Source organism: Aulonocara sp. 'chitande type north' Nkhata Bay, linkage group LG17 (assembly GCF_057382095.1).
Source record: "Aulonocara sp. 'chitande type north' Nkhata Bay isolate Kocher_YH1m ecotype deep benthic linkage group LG17, A_spYH_male_GT1.1, whole genome shotgun sequence".
Taxonomy (NCBI): domain Eukaryota; kingdom Metazoa; phylum Chordata; class Actinopteri; order Cichliformes; family Cichlidae; genus Aulonocara; species Aulonocara sp. 'chitande type north' Nkhata Bay.
In genome coordinates this window covers 26,496,115-26,516,585 of record NC_141360.1, presented here as the reverse complement: position 1 = coordinate 26,516,585, position 20,471 = coordinate 26,496,115, and the positions used below count along the sequence as shown (strand labels likewise).

The window sequence follows — 20,471 nt, the reverse complement described above, 5'->3', positions numbered from 1 at the left end:
ATGAAAACCAAGGACAGTTATATTCTCACATTTTAGGGAGTTGTTAATTGCAGGACTTGTTATACTCACTACAACAAAATAAACAACATACTATATTAATAAGATACTAATATCTAGTATTAGAGACCAGGAGTTCATAAGGAAAGTTTTTATAAGGTCATAAATCCCGTTTTTGCTATTGATGTCTCTATAGTTGGACTTTCACCCCCAGGCGGCCATTAGAAAGAGGCGATTTACTTGTCAGACCTGGCTGGCCCGTCCGTCATTTATATACAGATCATAGTGCTACTGTAGTAACTAAATTACATTTTAGATGTAAAATTCATGAAGTGCCCATTTATGATTATTGCCTAGTTAATGTGATTTTATAGTCTACTTTTAAGATTTCATTTAAGCATGAGGATGTTTCATTTGTTAAATTCTAAAATACGTAAGTAATAGCTCCTTCAAATGTGACTGTAACCTAATCAATCTTAGGAAAGATTTTACAAAATTAAATGATGATTGAATATTTTCTGTTTTGGTTTGTTTTGGTTTTTTTGGCCTGGACTAATAGAACATATATAAACAATTCACCTGTGCTCACCTGTCAAGTGCAAGAGAAGGTGATGTTGTATCTTGGAGCTTGCAAGCTTTGTGTTGTGGTGTGAAAGATGCTGCTTGTAATGGGGCACTGGCACCAAAACCAGGCAAGCGGGCATAGCTAAACATCTGGCCACTGTGCCCCCAAGGAGCTCAGGAACATTAGCCTCCCAAGGACAGCCTTTGTGGTCTGTGCAGCCACTGTGTGTGTGTGTGTGGGTGTGTGGGTGTGGGTGCTTGCACACGCATGGCTTCCCTACCCTCTTATAATCAGTCCAGACAAGGCAAAGGAAAGTTGTCTCATCATCAAAACTCATTTCAAATTCAGAGCATAAAAAACTTTATTATTGCCCATTATCACGACCCCTGCTGGAACCAATGGCAGTCGTTTTATAGCTCTAACAAGAAATGTGATCATACTATTGAGACATTGCTCGGGTGCTAATACGTGCAGTCAGCACAGAGCAGCTGTTGCGCATTCATGGTTGGGGTGCTTTTTTGCTACCTTGGTCCATCCACACTTCCTTATCTCAGCACCTCTGCTATTATCATGCCTTTCTGCTTCAGTCTGTGCTAGATGTTCTCTCCCCACTGCATAGCTTGGTCTGCTCTGTAAATGCACAGAATCACCCACAAGTGTGAACTTTAAATGTCCCAAACAACTGTTTGTTCCCATACAAAGGGAAAGAATAGTTTGGATCAGTGAATGCCGTTTCCTGAATGCAAGCTGACTCTCTAGGTGGCCTCCTTCATGCTACAGACCTTTTAGAAAATGCCAGAGATTCACAGCACCAGGCCTTCAACATTAATTCATTTTGATCATCACCAGAGGCCATTTGACTTTCAGTGTGTACCTGCAGAGAGACGGAGAGAAGGGGGAAGGAGCTATTGTTTGTGTACATGTAAGAAAATGTCTTGTTTTCTCGTCTTCAGAACAAATAAAGTACTTGCCCAAGTGAAAAAGTCATTAGGTTTACATTTATGTGTTTTTACTTCTGTCTATAGTGTTTTATAATGTGTATCAGCATGACAAAACCCCTACCCTGAGTGGTTTGACCTTTAAAAGTCGGCACTGCTGCTACCCAACAGCATGGATGAGTATGGACATGAGTATGAGTATTTGGGGATTATATGAATGGGTATTTCTGCATCAATATTTGAACCAACCTTGGTCAGAGCCTGCCTCATTGAAAGCCCATGGGGCACCTTGGATATCATCACGCTGCACGTCTGTCACTCTGATTTTCATTTGAGTCCACATAATTTATGTAGGAACCCTGTGATCTGCGTCCGAGTTAAGTATCCATAAGGCGATGCAGGAGAGAGGGCTGGAGGAGAGTGATAACGCAGTCAGCACCAACACAGCTCAGATGATTGGAGAAGACAAGAGTTTTTGGGGGGGGGGGAAGAGTTGAAATTTTATATCAGTGATGACCTTAAAGCTAACAGGCCTTGTTTTGTCGCTTTTAACCATATTGCATTCTTTTTTCGCTCGTTCGAATTTGCTGAGCTAATAATTGTTTATTCATGCTGTTTGATATTTATAAGCCATTTAAGTTTAACAAGGTGTATATGACTATTTAGACACAAATACTACCGCCTACATTTTTCTTTTTTTATAGTTCACCATAACTTACATCTGACATTATAATTACCTTACCTCTTTGGTCTCCTCAGATAGCTGTAAATGTTAATGGCGAGTCTTAACTTCCATACATAAGAAATTAATCCTAGTTGAGCGCTCCACAGAAGCAGTTAAAACTTTTTCTGTCTGTCCAGCACATTAGTCATTTCATTTACACAAATTTTAAAAAAAAACAAAAAACTTTTTGTCTTTGTACAGTATCTTTGCCCTACTGTATCTTGCATTCAAGGATTTCTCGATTAGATTTTTGAGATTCTAAGTGGGTTATTTCAAGGCTTTTCAGCCTTCTATTTAGATAAAACACCCAGGCCACAAAGCAAGAGAGGCCAGGGAAATGTCACGGGGTTAAGAGAGTACAAATCAGCAATGTCAGGTCTACTGCATTTGTTGGCTACTAATCTGATCGGGATTTACGTCTTTCTGGCTAATTACAGGAGCTTCTTCAACACAGCGTTGGATTCTGTTGGAAGCATCTTCACACCGCCTTAAAGCTCCTGCAGTGTGGAATTGGTTTTTCTTTATCTAACCAATCTTGTTTATATCAGTGAAAACTAAACATCAGATGGTGCATCCTCCTTTGATACACGGACGGTGTTTTGTTGTCATGGATGTTGTCTACATGGACAGGGAATGAATCATCAGTCCTTGAAAAGCCCACCCTCTCTGCCCACTGTAATCTTTGTAAATCCCACCACTTGTTTGATGAATTTTTCAAATGTGGCATCTCGCCTACACCAAACTGGTCTGTTGCTCAGTTGGTATCTGCCGAATTAAAATTGCCTCGCTTATCTGGCAACTGGACTTTGATTTACTACACTGAAGCACATGTTCTGTGGCATTTATCTCAGTAATGTCCAGTCTCCTGTCATGTAATTGTAGTAACAATTGATTAGTCTCATTCTGAGCGTCTAGTGTTGTGGAGCATGGCTTTATCTAAGTCGATCAGTTGCCCGTTTAGTTTCGTTATCACAAACAGTTTCTGTTTTCACCTTCTTTAATGTTACCATTTGCCGTTTTTGTCTCTTTTTAAACCTTCAACCATGAATGCCCCCTGTGCACGACCAGATCGCATTTGTTAAAATAGCAACCTTCAAAAGTGGAAAGTTGGTAAGCACAGCACATTCACTGAAGAGGCAATCTAGTGCTTCAATGGCTGGATGAAGGGATGGAGGATTGTTTTGCTGTAGTTCGGATAAATTCAGTAGAGTTGGAGGTGAGAATTTTTATGTTAAATGACATAAGTATCATTGACTCATTGTTATCGGACTGTTATTTCTGCTGTAATTTACCCATTTGAGCATTTGAGCAGCCAAACACGCTCAAAGAAAAACCAACACAAAAAGTGATCAAATTCATGAGTATTCTCTCAGCCTGTGAGCATGTTTACACTGTTGTTTAAAATAAAACCAACTAAAAAGAAACCTACAGAGCCAGAGGGTTTGACATTAGCAGTAATAAATATTAGTTGCAGCTCTCCACAGACATCCTACTTTGCAGCTAAGCCAACATAGGATGACACTGGGTCACCAGCCAATGAACAGACAACATGAATGAGCCACCCTGCTGCTGTTTTGTCCCTGACAAAACAACTTTCTGGGTGTTCTTTGGTCCATGTGTAATGCAGGATAGATGCTTTGACATTTCGGGCTATGCTTGTTTGGGTGTTTCACAGCCATGTGCAGCTTTGTTGTTGCCTGGATGCCTGATGTTATTGGCTCCAAATGAGAAGACTAGCCAACATTACATGTGGAAAACAGAGAGTAGGCATTCTCGTTTGGTAATAAAATGCGCTCCCCCTCCTTGACCTTTCTAATACGTGCACAGCATCGCCATGCATTGCAGTGGCATCAATTTATCACTGTACCATACGCTAGAGCTGAATGTGTCAAGTCCAGAGCTCACACATTGGAGAAGAGATGTATCTTGGATGCTTACTTTCATAGCCTCTTCCATATGAAAGTCAAATAAACTTTCTTATTATTCAGCTCATTGCTCCTTTACCTTGACCTTGCTATCTGCAGACAGACAGAAATCCCCAGACATGTACACACTACATGCACACGCTCAAGTTTAGGTAGATCTCTTATGTGTAAGAGGAGCTTACGTCTTCTTTTGCAAAGCATCTGATTTTCATAGTATATCTGTAACAGTTATTCCTATTGATATGTCTTTTAAACTAGAAGATGGAGACTGAATATCCAGAGCCTATAAAAGTATTGTTTCTTCTCAAATACTATGAATATTCAAGTGGTACGCAGTGTGCTGCAGCACGAACAGCTAGAAATGGTAGTATACTTTCTTTTGCCCTCTCTTAGAGTTGGGCCTCAGTCACAAAGACCAATCAGCAAACCAATCAGTGACCCCCGGCAATCCCTGCTCACTTGGGGAAAAATGACTCCCCCGACTGGTTAGTGAGTTATTATCCGATGACCATACCCTTGATAATCCTTTCTGACTCTAATAATGACCATAATTTATTAAATTAGCTTTATATTTTATTTAATATGGCCTAAAACTAGCAATCGAGCTCATGAAGAAATTAAGAAAGCTTTTTCTTACTTTGAAGATTGTCATCAGTTCACCTTCTAGGCAGACTTCTCTCTTATGCCTCTTGTGACTTTTTATCAGAGAATCACATTTTATTTTCTAATTCAATTATCTAAAGATCTGAATCCAATTTATTGGCCAAGTATGTGTGTGTGTGTATATATATACAAGGAACTGGGCTCCATTTTTTTTTCTTTATTCCCAATATACAGGGTGGGCCATTAATATGGATACCGTAATAACATGGGAATGGTTGTGGCACATTAGTATATGTGAGGGGGCAAACTCCTCAAGATGGGTGGTGACCATTTAGAAGTCGGCCATCTTGGATACAACTTTTGTTTTTCCAACAGGAAGAGGGCCATGTGACACATCAAACTTATTGGTAATGTCACAAGAAAAACAATGGTGTGCTTGGTTTCAACGTAACTTTATTCTTTCATCGGTTATTTACAAGTTTCTGACCACTTATAAAATCTGTTCAATGTGCTGCCCATTGTGTTGGATTGTCAATGCAACCCTCTTCTCCCACTTCAACTGGCCCACGACGACCAATCCACTTTCCAGGAAACTGTTCATCTAGGAATGGTCGGACCTGGCACCCATAATGTGGTGGTGCATCATCTTGCTGGAAAAACTCAGGGAACGTGCCTGCTTCAGTGCATAAAGAGGGAAACACATCATCATGTAGCATTTTGTCTTCTTGGAGGGATCCATCCAGTGTGGGTTAGTGTCAGACCAATAGCGGTGGTTTTGTTTGTTAACTTCACCATTCACATAAAAGTTTGCCTCATCACTGAACAAAATCTTCTACGTGAACTGAGGGTCTTGTTCCAATTTTTGTTTTTCCCATTCTGCAAATTCTGTGCACCGATCTGGGTCATCCTCGTTGAGATGCTGCAGTAGCTGGAGTTTGTAAGGGTGCCATTTGTGAGTAGCTAATATCCGCCGAAGGGATGTTTGACTAATGCCACTCTCCAGTGACATGCGGCGAGTGCTACACTGTGGGCTCTTGCTGAATGAAGCTAGGACAGCCACTGATGTTTCTTCATTAACTGAACTAGTTTCACGAAACTTAGCAAGCAGTTTGTTAACTGTAGCATGGGAGATGGGTGGTCTCGTAGGGTGTCTTGCATTGAAATCTGTAGAGTACTTAACAGAATAGACAAAGAAGATGTTAACAAAAGGGTTTAGAAACCCCTTCGAGAGACGAGCAAACTATTATCAATTTAAACAAAAAGATCAACCATATTAACACATTCAGATTAGATGGGGAAATTGAGGTTTAAAGCAATAAAAGTAAAAGAATTATAATAAAGAATAAAAACAGCAACTGAAAAGGGATTTTAAAAAAGACAATAAAAAGTTAATAAAATGTAAAATCTGATAAACCCAGTTACATAAAGATGTTTTTAAGAGGTGATATACTGATCCTGCTGGCAGGTTATTCCACATCCGAAAGCCCTTAATGTTAAAAGCCACGGACACTTTTGGATTTAAACAAATCACCTGTTTTAGTAATGTATGATGATTTGAAATGGGCTTATTATGTATTTTCAGTATTTTCTGTTTTATTAGAGTGATAGATGAGCATGTTAAATATGGTGAGTTCAAAGTTTCTGCACTAAAGCAAATTTTTTTCTCCTCTTAGCATCATCTGACATCAGTAAAAGTGGATATTCCTAATATGGTCATTTCAAAACAGCCCCACCCTCCTTCTTCTTTTTACCGTGGGTAGCCAATCAGAAGAAAGATGAAAAGAGAGCTCTAAAAAATTATAAGATTAACTATAAGATTAATAATACTTCTTTTAAAACAAACAAAAAAAAACTGTGACTCGAGTGAAACTACTCTTGTATAGCTGAAAACTGATTGATAGCTCCTTTGTAAACATAGTATTATATGTTGAGGTGAAAAACCTCTTTCATTTAGAATCTATAGTGAGACTCATTCTTATATTTCCTTGAAGACGAGCAAATTTTCACAAATTTTAGTCATACGCGGCTCACATTCTCATGGATTCTGCAGGTTAGAGGTTTAAAGCCAGCGCTGTGATGAAAGGCTATGGGAGTGTGACAGGTCCTCGTACTGGAGTTCACAGGGATCAGAATTAGTTATTAGGCACTTGAAGGGCAGTAAATTGCCAGGCTGTATTTTCCACTTTCAGATTTATGATTTGGCCTCAAGGGGCCTTTACAGCACAGACAACCTCTGTTACCTTGCCAACAAAAGGTTATTGTAAATCACACCTTTCCTACCCTCAACACCATCACACTCTCTCTTTCTCGCACACTCATTCACTCACACACACACAACTATTTACACAAACACCTGTAGTGACCTTTCATGTGTTTTTTTTTTTTTCTTCAGTCAGACGTTTATGTTGGCTGTTCTTCACCTGAGGCGATCCTTTCCTATCTACAAGTGCATGTTTTCTTTTTTCTTCATTTTATTACTGTTTTTTTTATATATATTGTCATTAAAATTTAAATTCATAGCCGAGCGATACAAGCTCTTTGTTTACCATCCTAGCTCTTTTGTCTCCTTTACCTTTGTTTATTAAACAGTTTGTCCAAATAAAAAATAATAATAATAACAGGCAATTACACACAAAAAAATTAAAATAAAATAAAAAATAATAATAATAACAGGCAATTACACACAAAAAAAATTAAAATAAAATAAATAATAATAATAATCAGGGCATTAAAAGTGAATTTAGTTGTCGATCCATTCATTGCTGGCATGTTTCAAATTTAAAACCTATGACTATGTGTTGGTAGTCCTATAGTGCTATACTCTTTTTGCATTCATAGTGAATCATTGTACTTCATGGTGTTTGGTCTGAGCCACTGCTTGAAGCTGTGATGGCTTCAGAACACGATGTTGGAGGAATGAGCGAGCCCACAAATACTGCAATATTAATGCCTTTGAGGTTCTCAGACACAGTAGGTTCTGGAAGTACTAGACAGCGTGACAGCAGTGGCTCAGTTGTCAGTAGAGTCTGTGGGTGTCCTTGGTGTTGCACAGATTAAAGACAGCTACACTGTTGCTTAAAGAGAACTCACTGATGAAAGCATGCTGGATGCTGATGCAACAGTCACCTACCTTTAACTCACCTGTGTGTTACAATGAAGCAGACGCTGTGTTCGCTCCGCGTGGATAACCTTCTTGAATATTTAAAGCTGAGGAAATGAGATTACTGGCTGAGCTTTTATTCTTATATCGCTCTTCTGCAAGGCATGTATGGCTCCTGAGTGTCCGATCTACAATCTCTGTGACCAGTCCCTGTTCATGAGCAAGATGTAGGCCAAGAGTATAGCTGGCAGGGGCCCTCGGTGGATTGGTGTTGTTTCTGCTCAATGTTTAAATTAAGTAATACATCTACTAGATGAATTAAATAAAGTGTATTAAAGTGTATTCAGTTAACTCCCAAGGTTTTACTTATCAGAATATAATAAATTAAAAAATCAGGTTCTTACAAGGTTCTAAAAATATTTAAATCCAACGTCAATGGCATATCACACCACTTCATTATATATTTAACAAAAACTAAGCCAGCTAACCTAAGTGAACCCTATGATTCAGTCACCCTTAGAACCAACTTTAGCAGCAATACATTGTTTTCATTCTCATCTCATTATCATTTCAAATTGAAGTAAATGTTTCTCACATTGTCTTGGTGAAATTCTGGCCCACTCTTCTTCACAATGTTACTGTAATTCATTGGGGTTTGCAGGCTTTTATGCGTAACTCTCTTAAAGTCCTCCTACACAATTTCAATCAAGCTGACATCTGGGCTTTGACTGGGCTATTACAAGTTTTTTTTTCAGCTATTATGTTATAGATTTGCTGCTGTGCTTGAGATCATTGTTCAGTTGGATCACACATTTTTTTGTCAGCTTTCAGACAGATGGCCTCACATTTGAATACTTTGGTATACAGAGGGGTTCATGTTGCCCATGTCCTATTGCATCAAAACAAGCCCAAATCATCACCCCTCCACCACCATGCTTTATAGTTGGTCTGAAGTGTTCGTGCTGATGTGCTTTGTTGGATTTTCCCCAAATGTGGTGCTGTGCATTGCAACCACATCTCCACTTTGGTCTTGTCTCTCCTAAGGACATTGTTCCAAATGTCTGTTCAGATGCAACCTTGGAGACATAAGGCAGGTCCCACTTACACAAACAGTAAGTGGGAAGCAGAGATCCAACTTGTTGTCATGTTCCCAGATCAAAATATACTGCACACCAACAGGAACATTGCTCTAATTAACATTTAAACAACACTCATTAATTGTGACAGAAGGTCACAGTGACCTATTGCTTGTCAAACCTCAGAAACACAAATGCTGAAAATAACATCCACACCAATCATTGTCTAAATACAATACAATATATGTACAATATAAGAGAAATGAACATCAGGCAGCTCAGGTAAGCAGCTTGAAGTTTGCTGCTTTATATACACTAGCATGCCTTTTTCTCCTTATATCATATATCAAGGATAATATTTAACATGTTTATCCAATCTCTGTGTATTTTCATATTTGCAGGGTGTGACGGACTCTGAGCATAGACTAGAAACTGTAAATCAGTCATTTCAAATGTCAATTGTCTGACTCAACCAAATGTATGACTTGTGTTTTTGTACTTGCTGTTAGTTCTCGGAAAAATCAAGTATAAATTACTAAAAGAAACAAGCAAAAAAATAAGAAAGTAAAACTAAAAATGTCAATACAGAAATGCACTTATTTACATGAGGACTTTTTTCTTGCATTGATAGTATATGTGACCGTAATGCAGGTGCTTGCTCTGTAACCAGTAGCTGTAAACAACATGATCCTGCAATCCTAAAGAGTGGAAAGTATTTTATTTTAAAAAAGTGACTAAATTAGAGTCACGATATACCGTAGCCACAAAGTTCTCATTACACAATTTAAAAGTTTCATCCCATAAAGAGACTATCATGTCTTCTTCTTGGTGTCACACTGTAAATATACCTCTGTTATTAAATTTCTACAGCTTGGATTTTATGTTTGAGAATGCACAAATATGATAGAAATGCCTCTATTTATGCTTGTTGCTCATTATCTGGTACTTTCCCAGAGTGTTTTTCACTCACTAAATGGGAGCCACGATGCATTCACTAAAGGGGTCCCTTTGTACTGCAGTTAGAGCTTCTTTCCATGAAATTTGCCATAATTTGTTTTAATGTATGCTGCGGAAGAGCGTTTGAACTCTGTTTGACTCTTCTTCAGTCTTATTTCAAACTTTTAGGAATTTTATTTAAGATAACATTTCTCAACACCTCTTTCTGCTCAGGCATTTCTGAGGCTTGGCTACAGGCTTGGGTGAGCTCTTCTCTGTGTTTCACCTGGTGAATCAGCATGCCGTCAATCATGCCACCACTTCTCCTTCTCTCCTGAGAGTACACAATTGCCAGGTTTTGTTTTTAGCCCGGAAGCACGACTCTCCTGCAGAAGCACACCTCAGTTTCAAAAAAAAAAAAAATAGCTGTAATTTGGGCCGACAGTCGCCCACTCAGGGAGGAAGGCTTGTCCACCATTTCATTTAGAGTTCACCTTCTAGGCAGACTTCCTCACAAATATTGATACTCACACACACACACACTACCTGACATATTGCAGTGCTAGGCAGTTTGCCCAGGTAATGAGAAGTAGGAAAAGGAGAGGAGTGGTGGGGTAGCGGTCCACCAGGTCATGGGTAAAATCGTGCCTGAGAGGGGTTTGGAGCAAATATGTCAGCCTATCCAAGAGGAATTTTATATTTCCCAGCTATTTGTATGGTCAGTAAAATAAAGTAGTAACATTTCATCAAAGCTGAAACAACCTTGGAACCTTACAGTTAGTATTCAGCCCAACCTAATGTGTTTTGGAATTTCTCTAAACAATTTCTTTACTGTTTGAGCAAGTAAAGGCTTTCATTTAAAAGGACTAGGCACTGAAGTAATTTGGCAAAATAGCCAACTATCATTTCCATTCAGTTTTGATTGTGCTACAATATTAGCAAGAAGGCGAGCTACAGCTACAGCCAACTAACTGTAAATTTGAGTGCACGAATTTGGTTAGAGAGTTAGAATTATTAGCTAAGCATATACCCCTGGATAGTATTTTTCTAAGTTAGATAGCTTGCAGTTTTAAATTGCAAAATCAAATAACAACCAAATAAAAGCATTAGGAGCCATAGCTGCACTGTAACAATATTGTATACACTCCAAAAGCTGATTCTGTTCATCTGGACGTAGCGTTTTGTGGGAGAAACGTTTCGTCACTCATCTAAGTGACTTCTTCAGTCTCAGCTGACTGCAGGTTTCCCCAATCTTATAAACAGTACATTTGCATAATGACTGAAACCAGCCCAGTGAAGGAACAATGGGCTGGGAGAAATACTGTATACAATAAACTCAAGGAGGGCGCAGTGTCACCCCAGCCCTCAACCAGCTCCTCTCCACTCCTGGTAAACATTCACACATTAGTTAACAATAGCTAGAAGGTTAAAAAAAAAACTTTGTTTCTTTTTTATGCCCAAAACAAAATAAGGGTTTCTTTATGAGGTAAAAGTACTGCTCTTGACTATAGTCAAGTGGGTCCTGTCGCACCCATTTTGCCACTGGCTTTCTCCAGATCTCTAAATAACACTGGCTTTTTTATGGATAATGTTCACCATTAGCTGCCACGTGGTTAAATTCACTAACATTGATACAGACTTTGTTTTGCGTTTAGATCATGTGCCTGAAAGACCAGATGTTCAGAGAGTATTAGTCATGAAATTTGCACACATTGATTACATTGATTGAATAGGTCTTTGCCCAAATTGTGCTCGAGGTCAAGGATAGATTTCTCATTCTCAATGGATTTCGATTCTCATTAGTTCGTACAATGTATCACAAGAAAACTGTCTTTCTGTACTTCACACAAGTACTTTTGTACTTACAGTAAATTGTGGTGGTTTGTGAGATGGATGTAACTGGTGTTCAGGTTTGTCCTTATGTGGAGTTTGTGTTGGAGTCTTTTGTGCTACGTGCTGGTCATTTTTGTTGATGTTTGTGATTGGTGGACTTTTCATGTTGGCTAGTTTTGGTCACTATTGGTGCTGTAAGGTAGCTGGAGTAAAAGCACTGAGACAAGGCACTCAAGCGTAAATAGATCTGCTGAATGTTGATCTGTTGGAAGCTGTTCTCATAGAAATAAGTGTTTATCAAGGGTGTCAAACTCATTTTAGTTTATGGTGCAGCATTGAAAACCTACCAAGAGTACTACAGCATGATATTTAAAGAAAATAACTCATTTTCACACCAGTTGGACCTCCCAGCAGTCTATTTCTAGCCCCTGGGTTGCATGTTTGACACCTCCTCTGTCTATTAGAAACGACTGACAGAGTCAGGAAAGAATCCAGTTACTATTTTTCAAGTAAAGTCCCACTCCATTTGTACATTGGCACTGCAGATATTTTTAATACATGGAAAATGTGATATGGTAGAAATTCTTTTTTTTTTTTAAATCAAATCGTTTATTAGAAACATGCTCTTTTGCACAGCTGACAGCATTCAGGAACGTCAGCATTTCTCTTCCCTTATAGAGTACTCCAATGTCTCCAGGGCCCCAACAGTCTGTGTGTGTGTTTGTGTGTTTGTACTGTACATCACCCTAACCCTCTACCTCTGTGTGACTTGTAAGGTGAAAGTTCTCTTAACTGATGCGCTGAAGATGCTCTGTCACGCAAGCCCCTCAGCATGTGCATCTTATATCTCACGACTCCGCTGCGCCTCTCTGATTCTCTGCTCACTGAATCATATTTCCACCACAGTGCACCCAGCCTTCTTTTTTTTTTTCTTCTTCAGTTTTTCTGTGCTGCTAGTCCATTTTTATGTTATTTATGAGAGCAACGCCTAGAAGTAGTGTTTCCTGGGAATAAAAATTCACCAGGTTATATTTTCCTTGGGAGATAAAGCAAAATATAAATCACTGCATGGGAACAAACTTCCATTTGCTGCATTTTTGCTGTGAATAATTCATTGTGTCTCGAATGTACCATAAGGAACTCTGGTTTATGTTTCTCCTCATATCAGTGTTGTTATTGATGCTGGTGTATAGGTTACAGATGTTTTCTCTAAATATACAATATTTAAGTTTATAAAAATGCAAAAATGCTTAGCCTGATAGTTTTACGCATAACAAGACACCTGTTATGAAATGTGCTAAAATATTACCATTCCTCCTTGCTTATTTGTTTTACAGATTTTACATTATATACTCATTGCCCACTTTATAAGGTACAGCTGTTAAACTGCCAGTAAATGCAAATATCTAATCAGCTGATCACATGATAGTAACTCGGTTCATTTAGGCTTTTATACAGGATGACCTGCTGAAGTTCAAATTAGGCATCAGAATTGGGAAGAAAGTTGTGAGTAAAAATCACCTAAATCTAGGGTTTGCAGAGGAAGAAGACTTAAAAAAAACAACATATGAGGGATGAAGGAGAACGTGACAAAGAGCAGAAGCAAACTGAGGGTTTAAATACACAAAAAGAGATCAGGGCAGATTGGAGACACCTGGGGAAAAACACACAGCTGAACTCAATCTAAATAATGCGATAAACTACAGTGACCCCAATGTCACGATAAACATGATATTGGGTTCACTGTCCTTAAATGGCCTCTATTGTAACCAGATTTCATCCAATAGAACACCTTGGAGGTGCAGTCAACAAATCTTCATCGACTGTGTGATGCTATCATGTCAATAGGGAGCAAAGTCTCTGAGGAATGTTTCCAGCACCTTGTTGAATCTACGACTAGAAGAATTAAGGCAGCTCTCAAGGCAAAAGGGTTTCCAACTAAAAGTTCCTCTCATAAAAGGTGCCATCACAAGTTATCTATGTCATGTGCATCAATGCATAACCCAAATTTATTTAAGTTTTTTAATACTCAGGTTGACAATTGCCTTAAATGTGAGCGGTTCCACCAGGCATTATTTGTTAGTTTGTTAAATATATGTAATGCAAAAGAAGCTCAAACTTTTTTGCTCTTCCTCTTTTCTTTTCACTTTGACTTTTGTTGTAATGAAGAGATCATTTTACTGGATTGTACAAGCTGCACAACTGTGAAATTTGCTTCAGTAGGCCCACACAATCTGTCATGGTCCTGACAGTTTGGCCTTTGTAAAGAGATTGTCTTAGAAACATTTCCTTGCCCCTGGGGTTATGGCCTTTACTTTAACTCAGCTCTATGAGAAAGGATTGTCCTGAGACAAAGGGTTCACAGATGAGCTGTGGAGAGAGAATATTGCAGTCTGTTGCTGAGGAAGTTGAAGCTTACCAGCACTGCTGGAGCACAGGCAGGGGGCTTGTAGGTCTCACAAGCATTAAAAGCAAATTGTGCAATTTGCAGAAGGACCCTTTCTTAAGAGGAGGTGACTGTGATTAGCTACATTCCCGTGGGAGGGAGATTTATGAAGTCTGAGCTTGTTTTTTGGGCCTGACCTACTGCACAAGTTGGAACATCATTAAAATATGATTTCCCATTCTAATTTATGATCATGTGACACTGTGATTATCACTATTGGGGATCATTTTCAGCAAAATAATAAGATGACAATGGACATGTAGCATAACATTGTTTTAATGTAATATAAATGTGGCAATCTGGAATCGTCGGAATCATGATAATATTAAAAATGAGTAAAACACATCTTAAAGTCCTACAAATGGGGCGACCATGGCTCAGGGGGTTGGGAAGCGTATCTGTAACCGGAAGGTCGCAGTTCGATCCCCGGGCTCTCTGTCCTGGTCATTGTGTCCTTGGGCAAGACACTTTACTCTACCGCCTACTGGTGTTGGCCAGAGGGGCCGATGGCGCGATATGGCAGCCTCGCTTCTGTCAGTCTGCCCCAGGGCAGCTGTGGCTACAACTGTAGCTTGCCTCCACCAGTGTGTGAATGCGAGAGTGAATGAATAAAAATTCAAATTCAAATTCAAATTTTATTTGTCACGTACACAGTCATACACAGTACGATATGTAGTGAAATGCTTGGACAACTGCTCGTGACCTAAAGAAAACAAAAAAGGAAAAGGCTATGAATAAGATAGGAAATAAATATGAAAAATTAAAAAGGGTAAATTTAACTAGGAAGGAATAAAATATAAATTAAGGTTAAAAATGAAATAACTGTACAACACAAATTAGAATGAAGGGTAAATTTAACTGGGAAGAATAAGATAAAATATATAAATTAAAGTTGAAAATAAAATAACTGTACAACAAAATACACAATACACAATAATAGTGTACATTGTAAATAGTGGCATTGTAAAGCGCTTTGGGTGCCTTGGGTGCCTTGAAAAGCGCTATATAAATGCAATCCATTATAAATGTTTTTCTGTTCTGTTGGGTTGTTATACAGTAGGTCAACTCCCCATGGAGACGACTTGTTTATCATGCCACCATTTTCCCCTATCTCCTGTTTCTATGGTAACAGCTTAGCGGACCTTAACTTTATTTGCAAATACACTAGTTAACATTTTTCATTTTTTAACCTTTGACTTCTCAACTATTATGCACTTGCTACTCTTACAGATGTGTTCGTACAAGGCCTGTTATAATTCAGCTTTATTAAGCACTGGACGGTTAAATTAGATAAATATGTCATATTCTAGCAGTGCATTTTTTTCCCGTTGCAATCGCAGTTAAAAAAAAAAAAGAATAAATAAATACGATCTTTTGCCACCGACAGCATGCTGTTTTTGATTAGGCCTTAGTTACTCTTTTTAAGTTCTTGATTGCACTCAGATTCCAGCTGTTGACTGACAATTAAGTTAAGAGACGCTACAGTTAATTAACATTTTAATCTTGAATGTCAAACAATGGCTGAAAGGACTTTGAAAGGACCTTTGGAGCAAGACACTATAGTTAATTTAAATAGAAAAAAGAATGTCATAGCATTTTCTTAGACTAATGTGATTACAGTTTGTTTAATATTTTGTGGTATATTTAGAAAAATGTTATGCCTTCCAGAGCCTAAAAAAAACCTATTGTTTATATTCACATTCACATTAAGCAGGAATACAATGTTATGCCTTCCATTCTGTAAATATTGTGCATGTAATAAAAAGAGCTGCACAGTTCTATAAATTCACTGTTTGGTTTTTGGCCCAAAAAGCGAACTCCCATGACTGTGATGGATTTTCAGTTCAATTTTTACATCAAAAATCTTTGTACTTTTAATTACAGCAGTTCCACAAGGCTAATTAGCATAAGCAAAATGAGCATGTGGCTAATTAACATTTTATTAGACGCACGGGTTAGGGAAGCTGTGTGTCGATCTTCATTTATCAATCTGTATTTTCACACATGCTTTTTATAGCAACACAAAATCTGCTTTTAATTTTAATTAAATACTTAATTTCACTCTTTATTTCGATCAAAATTATTCTGACTCTCTGCAATGAACCGATCATCACTTGCAGCCAGTCGACGTGTTCAGAATGACTTGGTTTATCAAGATCGTGATAAAAGGGGATCTGTATGTTATCAGTTTGTGAATGAATGGGGTCAAATTGGCAATTACATGCAATCAATCTAGTATAATATGTTGGGAAACTGATAAATCTACACATAAAATGCACATTACCTACTTACAATAAGAATCTAAGAACTTCATTTGCAACAGAAGTTTAGAAAATCCTCCACAATTCACTAAAGGACAATGATTTAACTCCAAAATAAGACTATAACAGGAACAAAACTGCAATAGTTGGCAGCCAGTTGAGGAGAGTACGCTATTGCAAAGACACATCACAGACAAGTTGCAATCATCGGTGCAGACTGACTCAGAGTGATTGGAGCATGCTGGCAGTTGGACTGACTACTGAGTCAGACAACGATTTGTTTGGAGACAGGTTGCCTCCCACCAGGTGACATGTGCAATCACCTTTGGCCAGAGGTTTGTGGTATTGCATGTTAAACCTCTGGAGTCACTGCAGCTACTTCCTTCCGTCGCCAAATTCAATGCAATCATCGAGCAGCATCCTTGTTTATATATATATTTTTTTTAATTTGTAAACAACACCCACAAGATGACTCTGGATCTTTGTATCGTGAATTTTCTCTGTGTTACTAACAAAGCATGACACCATGTTAGTGTGAACATGGATGTAATTGTCTCAATATATCAGGTGATAAAAATAAAGCACCTTTGTGAATACTCTGGTCTTCAATATTACACCTTTCTGCTGCTTCAGGGATTTCACACAGTTTATCCCTTGAGGCGATGGACTTCAGCTCTTTCTCTACTCACCATCCCAGCTTGTTCTAAATGTAGACCTAAAATCTTTTTCTTTGATCCCAGATTGGCTTGACTCTTTGGAAGTCTGCCCTCACAATCCAAAGTGGGAGTTTTTTTAAGGATTTTCTTGGTGTATGGCTTCTTTGTGAAGAGGATTTGTGGCTCTATAAGATCTATAAGGATTTGATGCGCTGCTGTAGCTACGAGACACAATATTGCTCCACTCCCTGGAGTCTGTCTGTAACACTGAGTTATTGTCCATGACTCCTGAAGGACAGCTGGTGTACAGATTCCAAATTACAACGTGTACTCAGACAGACAGATCACTTGTACTTAACTGGTTGCTTTCAAAACTGAATTTGTATTCCTTTATTTTTCTATAGGAAGTGTATATATAACTAAAGTAAATGACCTGCAACTTATTATTACCGATGATATTTTGGTATACTCATTCAATTCTTAAGTAGCAGAAAAGCCATTTAACAAGACAAAACCACATCTGTCATATTTTTTTAAATATTTTGTTCCAATACAAATTTTTCTAATTTTTTTTTAATGATTAGCTTTCTGTAAAATCAACTAATAATTGGTGCTTCAATAAATCAGCATCCTTTCATGTGTTGCATCTCTGGAGCAGTTTAGAAAAGTAAAGTTTAGCTTAACTTCGACCTGTAGTCTTTTGCGAAGGACACCATACTTGCATCAGTTCCTTCAGTACTTCAGACGTGCACATATTTCCCCCCATATAAATGTGAAATCAAACACCGAGCGTGTCAGTTACTGCCTCACGTCAGTCTATTCTAAATTGAAACGCATGAGTCGCAGTGTCACTGTTGTCTCTGTTTGATTTCCTTCTACCTGTCTGTTCTGGCCTGCTTCAAAAAATGTTTGTTGTGGCTATGCTTAATTTAGACCAGAATGACAGGGACAAAGGTTTTGAAGCCTTCCCAAGCGACAGCCTCCCCTTCTGAAGATTGTTTATGATAGCTGTAGATCTGTAGGTATAGCTCAGAATCCCTCTGAGAGATTCTGAATCAAAAGTGTGTTTAAGAAAACAAGAGCACCAGAAGACTGTATGTGTTTTGGGTCTGGAGGAGGACTGGCAGTTTGCTCAGGCTGTAATTGTAAATGTAGTTGAGCCAGAGCAAATATCTTTTGTCAGTATCCATCTGCAGAAAACCGAGACAAAGAGCAAAGCTGATGTTCTGGCAAAGAAACAAGGCTTTGAAGAATAGTTGTGGTAATTGTTCTCACTGATTGGATTTCATTCGTCGTCCACTACATGCAGCCAGCAGCAGCTGTATCTAGAGCAGGGCGATATGGCCAAAAATATTTATCACGATATATATTTGAAAATTTGCGATAACGATATAACCGACGATATAATTGATGCGAGACAAAATACAACTCCACAACATTACTAGCGCAAAAAGACAACCTTCCATTTATTTTCACTTAAACAAGAAGCTGGTTTTTATGTACATTAAAGCTTTATAAAAATGTAACAGTGCAAATGCAAATTCCTTGCTGAAAGTTTAACCAAAAGGCATTTCCAGTAGAAATGGGCTGACATATCCTGAGCATAACCATGTATAATATCCACTGAAGTTAAAAAGAGGTGCTTTGCAACATTAAACTGCAGTGTGCAGTACGTATTTTTCGGACCATAAGGTGCACGGGATTATAAGGCACATTAAGCGAAACAAAGCAGTCAGATAAATCAAACTTTATTAAACTCATTCTTCTTGCTTCCTCCACTTCTGTACCATTGATTCATTAATGTTGAATTCTCTGGCAGCTGCTCTATTCCCTTGTTGTTGCAGTATATTAATGACTAACCTCGTATTGTGGATGGATTATCTCAGTTGTTCTCCTGACTGAAGTTTGGTCCGTTTACAGCATCCTGCCATGCGATTGCATTTGTTTCTAACCATGAAGAACCTTCACGTTAACTTTTATAAGTGGAAAAGTGTTAGTGTTCGTCCTCCAGCTTCACTGTTTATGTTATGCTAACATAGCTGTGTCGCTAGCGATCACGTAGCACATCATTATATACCAGCTAGCCCAACTTCAGTAACCCTACAAACGTCACTGCTGTTTAGTTTCCTGTCTTCATTTATGTTGGAAGTGATAGCAGAGCTGTACGTTTGATTTTTTTCAGAAATCTCTCCGTCAGAACATGCTATATCATGCTTAGGTAACTAGCGAAACTAGCGAGCTAACTTCCGCTAGCTTCCTGCTAACTTCTAACTCCGTTAAATGTAATAACTTTTGTTTTCATGGATGCCTGGAAGTTAAACTTTATAGTTACACCTGGTAAAGCAGCAATGCTGATCGTTTTATTAAAGATGAAAGAATTTAGACAGTTTTTAACTCTAAGTGATGCTGCAGTGTTGTTTGACCTGAAGCATACGGAGTTTAGGACCCAGATTACTCCCAGATTTAAGAGCATCTTAGTCCGACAAATACGACAATAACAACGGCCGCTTGCATGTTCTGCAAAAAAATGTGCTTTGTTGTGTATCTGACGGACAAACACCAAACCAGTTCCACATCACGGAAGTTGCACCATTTTTACAAACCAATTCTGGTTCATCTGTTTCACTCAACAATCGGCCATGTGCGTATGAAAACAAAGGCACTGCGCATGCGCGTTTTACTCCCATTCTATCGCGATATTTCATTTTCCTATCGTTGCCTAACATTATACCAGTATTACCGTGAACGGTATAATATGGCCCAGCCCTAGCTGTATCCCAAGTATTGTGTGATGCTTACCCGTCTCTGTCTTTTCTCTTGCTTAGGAGTTTGCAGCACTGACCAAGGAGCTGAACGCCTGCAGGGAACAGCTGCTGGAGAAAGAGGAAGAGATATCTGAGCTCAAAGCCGAGAGGAACAACACCAGGGTGAGGACAGCATCCTTATACATCTTTATTAAACTTTCCTTACTTAACTTATTTTAATATGACCATTGGAATTCAGTAGTTCTGAGCAATAGGAACAAACAAAACTGATGTTTGGACATTTTAAACCAGAAATGAAGCTGCTTCTGCATTTCATACTCAATCCTTTTTTTATGCATTCCACAAGTTGCTCTCAAGTTTTCCCAAAAAACCTGCTGGACACTGCGATAGGCAGCATCCAGAGGAAGATTAAGCTATCTGGTGGCTACGGTTTTAAGGCTGCAAAAGCACTGAAGCAACCATGCACACTGTCTATTTCCTGTGCCCAGGCACACCTCATTAGCTCTCCACATTCTGCCTGAAAATTGTTCCACTTACTTCACATGGATGGCTGCTCAACAGTAAAACTAAGTCCAAATGGTACTGATGCCCTGCAGTGTCCAGTTCAAAGAATTTGGTGTGGAGGAGGGGCAGCTAAAAAAAAACA

The 20,471-nt window shown here is 38.6% G+C and overlaps 1 protein-coding gene across 9 annotated transcripts in view; it reads left to right on the top strand.

The window, feature by feature from the left end:
- The window catches only part of ppfia2 (PTPRF interacting protein alpha 2), a 183,474-nt gene that overhangs the window by 108,267 nt on the left and 54,736 nt on the right, over window positions 1-20,471 (top strand). For all 9 annotated transcript variants that reach the window (XR_015125782.1, XM_086269667.1, XM_086269665.1 and 6 more), the window contains one exon: window positions 19,886-19,987. Coding sequence is in view for 8 of the 9 variants with exons in the window: in XM_086269667.1 (XP_086125793.1) it covers window positions 19,886-19,987 (102 nt within the window). In the remaining variant the exon portion in view is untranslated. The remainder of the gene's footprint in view (window positions 1-19,885; window positions 19,988-20,471) is intronic.